The 12360-nt window shown below is 44.5% G+C and overlaps 4 protein-coding genes across 4 annotated transcripts; 2 read left to right on the forward strand and 2 right to left on the reverse strand.

Moving 5' to 3' along the window:
- Positions 1-1524: 1524 nt before the first annotated feature.
- Positions 1525-3232, forward strand: LAJ45_03804 (uncharacterized protein; the record flags this gene model as incomplete). The annotated part of the gene is made up of 6 exons (XM_046113388.1): positions 1525-1896; positions 1965-2058; positions 2115-2329; positions 2388-2590; positions 2647-3029; positions 3087-3232. The coding sequence occupies 6 exons, from the start codon at positions 1525-1527 to the stop codon at positions 3230-3232; spliced, it is 1413 nt and encodes a 470-aa protein (XP_045973117.1).
- Positions 3233-4152: 920 nt separating this feature from the next.
- On the forward strand, positions 4153-4517 carry LAJ45_03805 (uncharacterized protein; the record flags this gene model as incomplete). The annotated part of the gene is made up of 2 exons (XM_046113389.1): positions 4153-4185; positions 4242-4517. 2 exons carry the CDS (start codon positions 4153-4155, stop codon positions 4515-4517), a joined length of 309 nt encoding a protein of 102 aa, XP_045973118.1.
- Positions 4518-5481: 964 nt separating this feature from the next.
- Positions 5482-6678, reverse strand: LAJ45_03806 (uncharacterized protein; the record flags this gene model as incomplete). The annotated part of the gene is made up of 4 exons (XM_046113390.1): positions 5482-5522; positions 5715-5947; positions 6008-6456; positions 6514-6678. 4 exons carry the CDS (start codon positions 6676-6678, stop codon positions 5482-5484), a joined length of 888 nt encoding a protein of 295 aa, XP_045973119.1.
- Positions 6679-7437: 759 nt separating this feature from the next.
- LAJ45_03807 (uncharacterized protein) lies at positions 7438-8633 on the reverse strand (the record flags this gene model as incomplete). Its single annotated transcript, XM_046113391.1, has 9 exons — positions 7438-7451; positions 7508-7680; positions 7742-7751; positions 7812-7911; positions 7976-8030; positions 8082-8146; positions 8208-8223; positions 8277-8502; positions 8552-8633. The coding sequence occupies 9 exons, from the start codon at positions 8631-8633 to the stop codon at positions 7438-7440; spliced, it is 741 nt and encodes a 246-aa protein (XP_045973120.1).
- Between the last annotated feature and the right edge of the window lie 3727 nt (positions 8634-12360).

The raw sequence follows: 12360 nt of genomic DNA on the forward strand, positions 1-12360 counted from the left end.
CAATTGGGGCCCATTAACCACATAAAACCATCCCTTTAACTAATTGAATCCATCAAGATGTAGGCTTTCTACTCATACATCGTATCAATATACTATTGATTGACTCTTGGAAGTTCTCGGCTTGGCCAACACTAAGGCGTCCAATAGGATTTCGGAATAGTTATTGTGGTTATCTATCAACTGGCCGTGATTCACATGTTTGTTCATCAGCAGTCGGGCCTCAGGTCCTAGAAATCTTTTCAGTTCATTGGTATACCCGGTTTTTTGCATTCAAATGATATAGGGTGGATGAAAACGGGTTACAAAAGTGTTGCACTGCACTATATACAAGGAACAAGTCTGGAAGGTAACAGCATCTCAACCGTGTGGGACTCAGCGCCCCAAATTTGAAGGTTTACTTGGTGCTAGAAATCTTAGGTGATGTGCTTCTATATAGGTCTCAAACTGACGCTAGATGGAATATCCTATCAAGGCCAACTAAGTTACTAACTGCCAAATCTTCCAGTACCACTCGATTCGTATAGGTATTTCCCTCAAGTTCAGCACTGCAGGAGCATCTTTAGGCTGTTGCTCCTCAGCTATAATTGTATAAACAAGCATTCATAGATAGTTATAAATTTCACCGTCTGAATTACGTTAACTACTACTGTGAGCCCAAGATGCAACTGCGGCGCATGCGCCAAATAAGGAAGTTCGACATGTGCCTCGGCGGCATTTACCCTACACCCCACCTCTTGCGTCAACTAAGTTCGTTGGACAACGATCGATTCAAGCTTAAATTAAGCTCCTCTTCTCGGAGGCATCCGAGGTACCCTGTTTGGAGGATTCGGGTGAGATGCTGGCCCTTGCGGAGATTATTAACGGTTAAAGACGGGGTAACGCCCGATAGACTAAGACTAAGATGAAGTCTTGAAAGACTTGATGATATCGGGACCTGATTAGACGTTTTATCTCCTTCTCAGATGCCGAAATAATAATCCACCCTCGGTTTTTGTTTGGTCGATGACGATATCTGGCCAGCTCCAGGAAGCAGCTCCAAGATAAACCAACCATTTGGTTTTCCTAAACTGAAATCTCGGGGGCGAAATCGCATACTTGGCCTGGGAGTATGAATGTTTACAGCTAGGCCAGCCACTTTATACCATGGTTACGGTAACTTCCTTCCGTTTAAAATAGCGGGGCCGGCCGTTGTTTGTGGCATGTAACTGTAGGACCCGGAAGCGATCTACACCAAGATTTGGAATGCATGATTATTCGAGCCCCAACCTCAGCCAACCACCTACTCCATGTATCCTAGAGATACTCTTGGCCTACTGCGGACAGCACCGCGGATTATCTCTCATCTCTGAGAATTGATATTGCAGAATAGTACCATGATCAATTTTGGCAGGTCGGTTTTGCTCAGGGGAACAATTATGCACCAGCTAGAAAATATATAAAGTTCGATGGCTCTTTCCACGAAATTGTCCTGCAGCTCCTCCACATTCTTCAAGCAAGTCTCAGTGATCTCGCATTTCTACCAAAATGAAGTTCCTTTCAGTAGCCGCCACTGCTTTGTTAGCTGCAGCTCTCGATTCCGCCCTGGGCGGAGAGATTGCCAATCCAGCCCGGCAGGAAAACTATGATTCTGGTGAAATGCACATGATGATCATGGGCAACAAGAGACACAGTTTCGACATCCATCGGGAGACAGGTGCATACAACTCGTCGGCATATCCTAAAATCACGAAATATAGCCCCTGCGTTGATGGCATGGCTGCAGGGCAGTTCAGGTGTAAGAACGTGGACTTGGCATACTTTGCATCTCATGCAGACCTGGGAAGTATTACTGGTGAGGGAAGTAGTAGCTGGGGATGGACTTCTCCCGATGGTCGAGAGTTTATCATCGTTGCACAGGTAGCTATTCTTAATCCTTATTTTGTGTACTATAACCTTCAAGTTGATCGTTTAATTAACATTTCCAGGCCGACGGTGCTTCATTCTCTGAAGTACTACCCAATGGTCACTTGGACTATCTTGGGAGACTTCCCCAACAGAGCACTCCCGAAATCTGGCGTGGTATGTTCCTGAATGCCTTCTCATATCCTGTGTACCCCCATGCTAACGTCTAGTAGAAATCCGTGTCATGGACAATTACGCCGTCATCGGTTCTGAAGCTGTCGACCATTATGTCCAAATCTTTGACATGAGAAAACTTCTGAAGATTAAAAAGAACCAAAAGCCTAAAACTTTTAGCACCTCCAAGGATCTCACTAGTCTGTTCACCGGGCTTCCCATCGGAAGAACTCACAATATCGTTGTCAACAACGACCTGAAGTATGCCGTAGCAGTAAGTACTTTTTCTCGGGATATATATCTTCAACAGGCTCTGATAAATCATCGAAAAGGTCGGCGCCGCGCCTCGTAACAGCACCTGTAAATCTGGGCTAATTTTTATCGACCTCACCAACCCCTCAAACCCCACTAGCCCTGGGTGTGCTGAACAAGACGGATACGTCCACGACGCACAGTGCCTTCTTTACAAAGGCCCCGATACTCGCTACCACGGAAGGGATATCTGCTATGGTTACAACGAGGATACCCTCACTATGTATGCAACTCCACCACACCCGATAACCTCTTTACATAATAACTAATATCCCATAGCTACGATGTGACCAATAAGAAGAACACAACAATTATTTCCCGTACAGGGTATACTGGTGCCAGTTACACACATCAGGGCTGGCTTCTAGACACTGAGAACCAAGAGTACCTTATCATGGATGACGAATACGATGAATACGATGCCGTTGGCCCTGCAGCTGATGGATTCCCAGTAACTTATATCTGGGATATCAAGGACCTGACTGCGCCCAAACAAACTGGGTACTACAAATCAGGCCAGGTTTCAATCGACCACAACCAATATGTAGCGAACGGAAAGGCCTACCAGTCAAACTACGGTGCTGGTTTGAGAATTTTGGATGTTTCAAGCATTCCATCTGATCCCACTGGTGCAGGTGTGAAGGAGATCGGTTTCTTCGATGGTGAGTTTCCTTTTAAATTAATATTCAGCTAGATGTTAGTGACTAACAAGGTACTAGTTTACCCCGAGGACGACAATGAACCTAGAAATGGTGTATTGGACTTTGTGGGGTCGTGGTCATCTTACGCACTGTTCAAGAGCGGGTGGATTGTAGTAAATACTATTGAGAGGGGTGCATTCGTTGTTAAGTACACGGGATCATGATTTATGCTATCATTTTGTTTTTTTGGTGGGGTCATGTAAACACCTATCTTTTATGCATATTCATGAGGGACGCATATATATAGGCGCATCTAGTCTTTGAGCGGAAGAACATTTAAATCTATTAGACTGCCTAATTTCAAAACATAAAACTGAATTGTAGGACAAAAGTTATATTCCGGTATGGGGTGACGACGAGTGATTGAGAATGATTGATCTCATTTTTACTAGTAATGGTAGTAATGGAACAGGAATTAAAGAATGTCAAAACTCAAACGAACTTCCCCACCTCGTCTTTCCTTACTTACCTGCTTGCTTATCTATTGACCCCCGAAGTTCTAGTAAAGCAGGCTAGGAGCATGTTACCGAAAAGTTTGCCGTAACAGGACATTCCGCACTAGAAACCTCCTTTCAGACGCTGCTCCGTGTGTCGCGCTGGCTTAGTTCTAACCCCTCTAGCCTGAGTAACAGGATCACCCCTTTCACGCACTTACATACTCTATCAGGATGTCTCACTCCCGAAACCGCAAGTCCCACCAAAGCCTCGAGATTTGTTAGCTCACTCCCATCACTACTTTTAACGGGAAATAAGGCTGCGTATCAATGATTTCGAGCAGTTTTCCTTCGTAATATATATTACACTCAGTCAGATATTTAGCTTTTGAAATCTGCTTATCAATAGATTTGAGTTCTGGCATACAAAAGCCCCTTTGAAACCTAATACTATACGACTATAAGCTAAATAATCACGTCAGATACCGACCATTTCAAATGAAAATTGCAATACTCACCTATCTCGGCCACCCTTATACCTAAGACCTCTCTCCTCAATCTTTTACCTCTCCAACCCACATTCACAACAGAAAAACCAACATCATATCATCATCCTATCTCCACTACAAATACTTACAATTAACCTAGCCATGAACTCAGCCAGTGCCATGCATTCTTCCGTTGTGCGTACCTTAATTCTCCAGAAGTCAAAGGAATAACAGCACTAACACCTCCCTAGTCCCCTCCCATAGGAGTTTCTCATTCTCTCATGGACAAATTCTTCGTTCTCGCCGACGAGCGTAGTCCCCGTTATTCCTCCCTTTGGACTTATCATCTCAATCGCATCAGGATCATCTGCAACCCACAAAACGCCCAAAATCTATTCGGGGTTCCTGACGAATTCTGTGCAAATATGCTTAGATATCCGTTCATGCCCGAGGGTATTATCAAACATAAAGTGGCTGCAGCGGTTGCTGAGAATGAACGTCAGAATATGGGGAGCTCCTCGGGATGATCGAGGAGGATGGTGCGAGAGATCGGCAGGAGGCTGAGGCCGTTGCCGAAAGGAAGCGGAAAGAGAGTGAGCAGGGTTGTGAGATTGAGAGGGTGGTTAATGAATACACCGAGGACTGCGCTGAAGGGAGCGATTTCGATGATTTTTCTTTCTTTCTTATTTTTTGTCATTCTTATGCCCGCACCGGTTGAGACGGCTAGTCAAAAGAAAGCATTATTTGATGTTTTACGCCAAAATGTTCCAAGTTGGATATGTGACTGTTTTGTTTTGTTTTGTTTTGTTTTGTGCATTGTTTAAATTGTACTGTGAGAGGTGGCGGAGGCAGACGGGAGGTTTAGGGGTCCTGCGCGATATTAATGCCATAACCATAGGGTTGCATGCAATTAATGGAAAAGTTGGATGTGTCATGAGATATCACTCGGTCCATGCCAAAATCTGCGCCGAGTTAGCCATTCCCTATTACACTGCCCTTCAGTCTTGCCGCATACATACGTATATACCCATGAATATTATTCTTTTTTTTTTCCATTTACAGTTCTTAGATGAAACCCCACGGTTTCTTTTCTAATCCCCTATGTAAACCCCCCCCCCCCCCCCCCCCCCCCCCCCCCCCCAAACGACCACAACAATCATTAGGATCAACTTAACCACAAGATGGAAGCTGGACCGTTAGTATAGGATATCCTCCGGCCACCGACATCGCCGGCGCTACGTGGTAGTGGGGAACAGCAAAATGTATTCATTTCTGGTACCAAGTGTTTCGGGCGATTTCGAGAAACAGGTTCTGGAACATCAGCGTGATATATTCCCCCGACTTTTCATCGTTACTACTTACCGTCACGAAAGAATACCTATTATATTCCTAACGAAAACATGGCGCCCTCGTTCCTTTGTGGTAAACCCAAGTCTTTATAGCTAGTTTATAATCAACAGCCCTTGGGACTTCATACGGAATACATGTACTCTAGCTTGCAGCACGTGGTAGCGCGATACAGAACCCCATGCCTAACCACAAGTGTAATGTCCAAAGTTCTCATAGAGATTTAAGTCATGATATTATCTAAGTATATAATCATGACTACTAAAGGAAATTCCTGTTTTTCCTTTATGACATTACAATATAACCCCGAGCCCCAAGTTTAGAGAAGAAAAAAAAAGTAAAGGAACGAAACGAAACGAAAGGGAAACACCATTTACAACCCTTCCCTTCCAACAGTTGGTCGATGATCTGCATATCCGTATTGATATTCGCCGCTTGCCCGCCCTCATCCTCATCTGTCATACTCACCTCCCTCATTACCGAGGCGGGCACGTGCTCGGTATAGTATGAATGTGAACCGTCCTCGTTTTCTTCGACATGAAAAGTCGGAATACTGTTGACCCTTCGGTGCAAGATCCACGATAGTACCGCAGTAGCAACAAGTAAGAATCTATACGATATCCGTCAATATATATCTCAAAATCCACCATAGAACCAATTAAAGACTTACATCAAAATAATAGCCAGTGCCCAAACAATTTTCATGGTGATGCACACTCTCTTTACCCTCCCAACCCACTGGTCATAGTCCCCTAACTTGTTCCATACTTCCTCTCTTGTCTTCCCAAGTGCCGGGAGTCCTTCGACTCCCTGCAACCCGTCAACATCATGGACTTTTTTGAACTTTTTTGCCGCATCTGTAATATTCTTATAAACCCCGTCGCCCTCCAAGCCCATTCCCTCGACGGAGTAAAGCACATCTCCAAGGGAAGTGATGTGTTCATTGAAATCCCCAACTACCCCGCAATTAAGGCGTGTCAGCGGGCGCCCGACTAGAATAGCCATGACAATCACAAGAACCGCAAGGACACCGTCCACGATGGTATTAGCGAAGTAAGGGAGAGCGCCGCAGATATGCCATAGTACTGCGGTAGCTGCGCAGACTGCTGATAATACTGACTATGTGCGCGTTAGCATGTGCGCATTCTGGAATTAAAGCATTGGGGCGTTATTTACAATTGCAAGAGCATATGCTATGGGTGCTGCCTGTTTCGGTGCGTCCAGACGGTTTATCTCAGCAGCGGGAAGGGAACAGAGGCCTACTATAGCAACGAAGCAGAAAAACTGGAGGGCGCGGATGGCTGTGAACGAGTAACCGAATCGGCCGCGTCTGATGGCCATCTTGTGAGTTGGTGATAATATGAAGACTGCTAATTAATATTGGTTGGTGATGATCGATATCCAATCAAGAATGTGTGGGGGTCGTAAAATTTCAGGATGCGTTTTTCTTTAAGGGTTTGGGAGTGAAGGAATTTGAACGGGCGGGGGGGGTGCCCTGTGATATATATTCAAACTACCTCGATTTCTGCTTATTTCTCACCAAACAAGCGGCTATGCATAGGGCATATCATGATGATCCATCCTGTCGGCCCTTGCAATGTTGCTTGTTCTGACTGGGTGGGAGTGACATGAGCCAAGCTAGTTTAATACTGGCAGTAGACGATCAAGCACTGTTTGGTAAGAAATTAGATGAAACAGTAACTAACGTTAACTATTCGAGGAGAAATCGACATAGCCTCCCAATTTTAGAAAGCCTTGGCCATGGCTTATATTTGTGGCGTTCTCATAATGTCTCAAAGATCTCGCTAGAAAATAATGTACCACTTCCTGTAACAAAAGACTTGCAAAACTAACAATAACCTTTCAACACTTTTATTTTATGCTCAATCCATTTACGCTTCTTTTTGTATATGTTTATTTCACTCTCAGGTTCACATATCATCACTCGCGGAACTGACCAGTCAATGATCATCGTCGTAAAACGTTTATTGTGTTTATGTAAGCGAGATCAATTGATCAAACATTTCATCCAATTTCCATTTGAACACTTTCATGCGTGCACGTGTTGACACCGTAACCTCTCTTTTTTGAAGATGATATTTAACCAGTCCAGACTGTCATACCAAAAGATTAGTATTTTGCCACATCCAGGGTTACAAGAATCACTTACCGGCAGGTCCAGGGATAGGATAGGATGCTGTCCCAGTAGTGTAGATGTCGTAAACCACACCTGGAGTGCTGGCGGTATAGACTCCCGGAATGCTCACAAAGCTGGTTGGAAATCCGGTTCCGCTTCCACTGACGGTTACTTGGAAACAACTAGGATAGAACTGCGCTCCCGGGCTTTAAATTAATAGGTTAGTTTTGTGTTTTCTTCGTGTACTAAGACTTGGTGAGAGATTACTATGAGTAGGCTGGAGTAAAGTATTAGTATTTGTTTTCAACGCTTATTGTTCATGGAAGCTGTAACTCACCACTGTGTAGAGCAATAATTTCATGGCGGACAATATAGTTCCCAGGCTTTAGTGTACTAGGGATCTTGAATGTATATGGAACATTTGTTTCCAGAGGGGTCTGTATACCACCTGTGAGATATCATATCCCAGGCCAGTCAGAAAAGAATCCAAGGTTTACTTACGGATCCCCACGTGGTTCCAGACTTTCCGGTCTCGGCGACCTTGAACCAGACAGCACTACACAATTATCAACAACAGTGATCTATAGGAGGATACAAGTGCACTTACGCAGTGCCCGGCATATAGTCTGTGCAGCTTGAGGGGCATTTTGCCATATATGTTATGACCGGTCCCTAAAGGCATTCAGTTGTCAAACTACTAGGCGGTTTCGCATCAGTTGAAGTTGAAAAATACCTTGTGAGAATCGGGCCTATATAACACGTTAGCACTCAAAGCCCCCAAGATATTCAGAGGTATTCATACCATTGAGTCCACAGCAAACTAACAGTGGAACCTGGTGTAACCGGTGCCGTCAAAGCAGCCGGTGCAGAACCCACAATCCCACCAGCAGTATACCCACCACACTGCAAATCAATCAGAGTCACATCTTCAACAGGTCCATTCCCATTGATTTTTCTGAAGATTCTTGAGGGAGGGGTGCTATAGTAAGGATCACTGTACGGGAGGTAGCCAGAGTAGACGACGTTGTCTATGGTATTGTTAGCTTGGAAAGGTCGGAAGACGTAAAGAGGATGTACCAATTGTAGCCTGGCTGACATACCCGTGCCCGGATACGAGGCCAGCAGTAAATGCGAGGAGGGAAACAATGGCGACCTTCATTTTGAAGTTGGATCAAGTCAAGATGATCTGGAGAGGCTATATCTTAGAGGGATAGTTGCCATTTTATACTTCTTTTCATAACCTCGTCAGAGGGAGCATCGTCAAAACCTTGGCTTGAGAAGAATTATGTAGTTAATCTTTTAAGGGCAATATACACCTCCCAATTCCGGCCGGCGGTGGTACGAGTTCAGACAGAAATTAAATGTTTCTTCTCCTTAACCATAAAATGTGAGGGCTCCGGGAGTCTCGGGAAGTGTTTAAACATATATTGATGCATGACCTGAGTTTGGGGACGCACCAAACTCCGTCCTCAACGCCCTGCACTGGCAGATTGTAACCTTGGTACTCGCCTATATATCTGTCGTACCGCTGTCGGAGTTTAAGAGAGTCATGGTAGGTGACACGAGCGTTTAAGCTTAACGGTACCGAAGGAAACCCTTCCGATACGCTCCTTCCCCACATCTTGAGAATAAGCATATTTAGGCGGAGTCGATTCCCGGGGTGCCGGCATACCCAATGGTCTGAGCTCCGGCGGGGGTCCCATGGCCTGTCAGCTTTAGGATTAATAAGCCGTCTATTCAACTGCACTCTTGCTATCGGTATCGGAACCCGATGCTGTGATAATAGAAATTGTTTATAGGTACATGTTTCGTTTGGATAGTAAAACATGCATATGCACGAATACTCCAGTAGAGCGGTATAATGATCCTTGTAGTCTCTGTTCTTTCAAGTTAGATCAAGAGTCAATCGAATTTTGAGTGGTAAAGCCAGAAAACCGTATTAGCCCGTGTGTTTGAATTGTTATCAGTCTCCTTGTTTCCTACACAAGATATAACTCTAAATTCGTGATTTTAATTTGGAGGATTCCAGTGCTCGAATACACGTATTTATTAGAAAATCCGGAAAGAGATCTTTGTAACTGTTTGCCTCTTCCTTAAGTGTAGTACTGTATTTCAATTAACTGTATCGTCTGAGCAGTAGGAAATAATTGAGGTAATGTACTAGGACTGAAGGGAAAAAACCAATCAACAATCCACCAAAATCAATCTTGAAGGTAAATTCTCTCAGGCGGAGATACTGTACCCAATTCCGAGAGATGTGGCTCTTGATTATGGTAAGATGGCGTTGATGTAACTGATAAAGTCTTAGAACTCCTAATATACCTTCGACCATCTCTCGGCTTCGACAGTGTTCCATCCGCTATTCGGGCTATCGAAAGGCCGACGTAATTAATTCAAACTTTTGCAATACTCAACATCTTTATTTATTCAGTCACCAGACCCAGAATCATGCACCTGGCTTATTTTCTTTGGTTCTAGGGTCTGCATCGTTTAACAGGAGCATCCCTAGTAATGGAGTGCATTCCAGTATCAGAAATCAGAAGCACATGTCAGAAGATCAAAGCGGAGCTGATTGTGAGGTTCCTTTCGAAAGCTCATATATCCTCGGTCTGAACGACTTAGGAAAGTACTCGATTCAATGTATGAAACCGGTTTTATTGATAAATCATCCTCTGCGGTCCTGATGTCAGGATACTCTTAAGGTTCCATCAGACTTGTTGAGTATTCGCTCGGTCCACTCTCCCGGATTCTGTTACCAGCAAATTCCCAGTCAGAATCGAATGGAAAGCTCCTTCAGGTATTATATGGTTATTGCTGTAGAATGTATTTAACCATGATCAGTGCAGGAAGGTCCAAGTGAATTAGGAGTCTGGTTTCCTACACATTATTGTAGCCGCTACATGTGATGTATTTCAGACTAGAGCTGCTGCCTTATATAATTATCGTCGTTTTGGAGCATTTCAGAAACCGCAGATAGGAGAATACATTAAAATCATCGATATTATAACTAGGTTTGGCGTAGGCGTAGGTGTTTTCGAGAAAACTAGGAATCGTGCTGGTTTATAGGTTAGTCCATTATGGCAGCTCCCGGCCTACCCGCCTTTACTAAACAGCATCTTCGGCCTTATGTAGCTTTATCCCCTATGAACTTGTAAACATGTTAACTCGTTCTGTCATACATTGCCGTCTCCGTCGTGCACAGCCATCAAGACTTAGCTGGCTCGATCGTCGCAGCTGTAAAGCTTGAACTACCCATTCGGTTTAGAGCAGCTAGTTACTGAACGCTGGAAAGATCACCATGTGAATGGTGCGCTCAAGCCAAACTTGACATCTGCAATATTTCAAAGGCCCCACTATTCCCGGGACGCTATATGGATGATAGGTGATAAAATGGTAAGTTGCGTTTGATGAAATCAATCAAGAGCCCAACTCACAGTTAGTACGAGAAGAGCAGTTGCAGAACACCCTGAACGCCACGAATCCACCGGCGGTCTTTGTCGAAACGCAGTGGCCGACGAAAACGAACTTGCCACTTACGAAGGATATTTTGTAAACTGGGAATCTGTTATGTACCAAAGGGTGACCGTTTCGAGTGTTCGAAAGACGCGAAACGCTGGTTTCGAAAACGAAAGAGAGGGATGACGTTAAAATTAAAAGAGATCGCTGGAAGTCGCTGGGCTTGCTTGGTCCTTCTGAGCGCGCATATTCAAGCTAGTGGAACCCTAAAACGCAAAGGTTCGGATTCAAAAGAAGCTTCGGAATGCCGTTCACATAACCCCCATCTCACAAGTAGCATTATCGGTCTAAGTAATTACAGGAGCGTAGTGCCTAGCTACCTTCACAAGTCATGACAGCTGAGAGGACAGCCATAAACCTGAGGCGCCTCAAACAACATCCTGTATGTATGAACCCAAGCTGCAATGTTCAATGCACGTTTACAGGCATCCATTGAATCCTATCTTTAGTATTTACACGATCATCAGCATCACCACACAGCCACGATGCCTAAATCCACAATTCTTATCCTACTGTGGTAGGGCCGAGATCTCCTGCCCAGACCAAAATTTTACGCATGGCAGCACATAACTACAATGTTCGCTTAACCGGCCGTCGTTCCATCTTGAGTAAATACGCGTTTATACTTCACTCTGTGGCTATGAGCGCCTCCGATTCTCCGGTGCAGCGTTTCATCAAGCGAAATCGTTCCGAGATTCGCATCTGCCACCCATTGAGGAATCGAAGATAGATACTGCTACCTAGCCTTATAGCGAGATTATTCGGAGATCCATGGGATGAATTAACTCAAATTCTCTGCACCCGGAATTTAGGTTATGAGGACTAAATATTAAAGGAAGATCACGGTGTCAGCTCCGCCTTCTACTCTAGGCTACAGCCAGACCCGTAGGCGGAAAGAAACTCCAGATAACATCCTTGATGTAGAAAATATGTACGTTATTTATTACCAGGCGGGCGCATGGCTTTTGTTTCGATTAAAACTTCAGGACTATCGATTTGCACACGAATTTAGCTTTTCCAAGGCGAAGTCATGAATGTACTTTAGGTACATGTAGGTACCTACTAAGCAAGCGGCACCACAGGTGCCTAAGCCCTATCGCTAGTAATGGGCCTATCGGGACCCAACATGGTAGCGAACGGGTGGGGGATATAAGCATCAAAGGATAGCTAAGGAGGCTTATAGACGAAATCTGGGGCGGCTAAGTAGTACAACAGGCTTCATAGCTGGCACATGCTTGTCCATGTAGAGCAAGTCTAGCAAGTCTAGCAAGTCGCGAAAATAGAAATTTAGCTCTTTCATGGGTTGGGATTTCAATGGTCCCGAAGCCATTGGTGCAGGTAGCTCCGTTTCAAATCAATACAAAAATTAG

The sequence above is a fragment of the Morchella importuna genome (genome assembly GCF_003444635.1).
Source record: "Morchella importuna strain M04M26 chromosome Unknown Morimp01GS009, whole genome shotgun sequence".
In the NCBI taxonomy this organism is placed as follows: Eukaryota; Fungi; Ascomycota; class Pezizomycetes; order Pezizales; family Morchellaceae; genus Morchella; species Morchella importuna.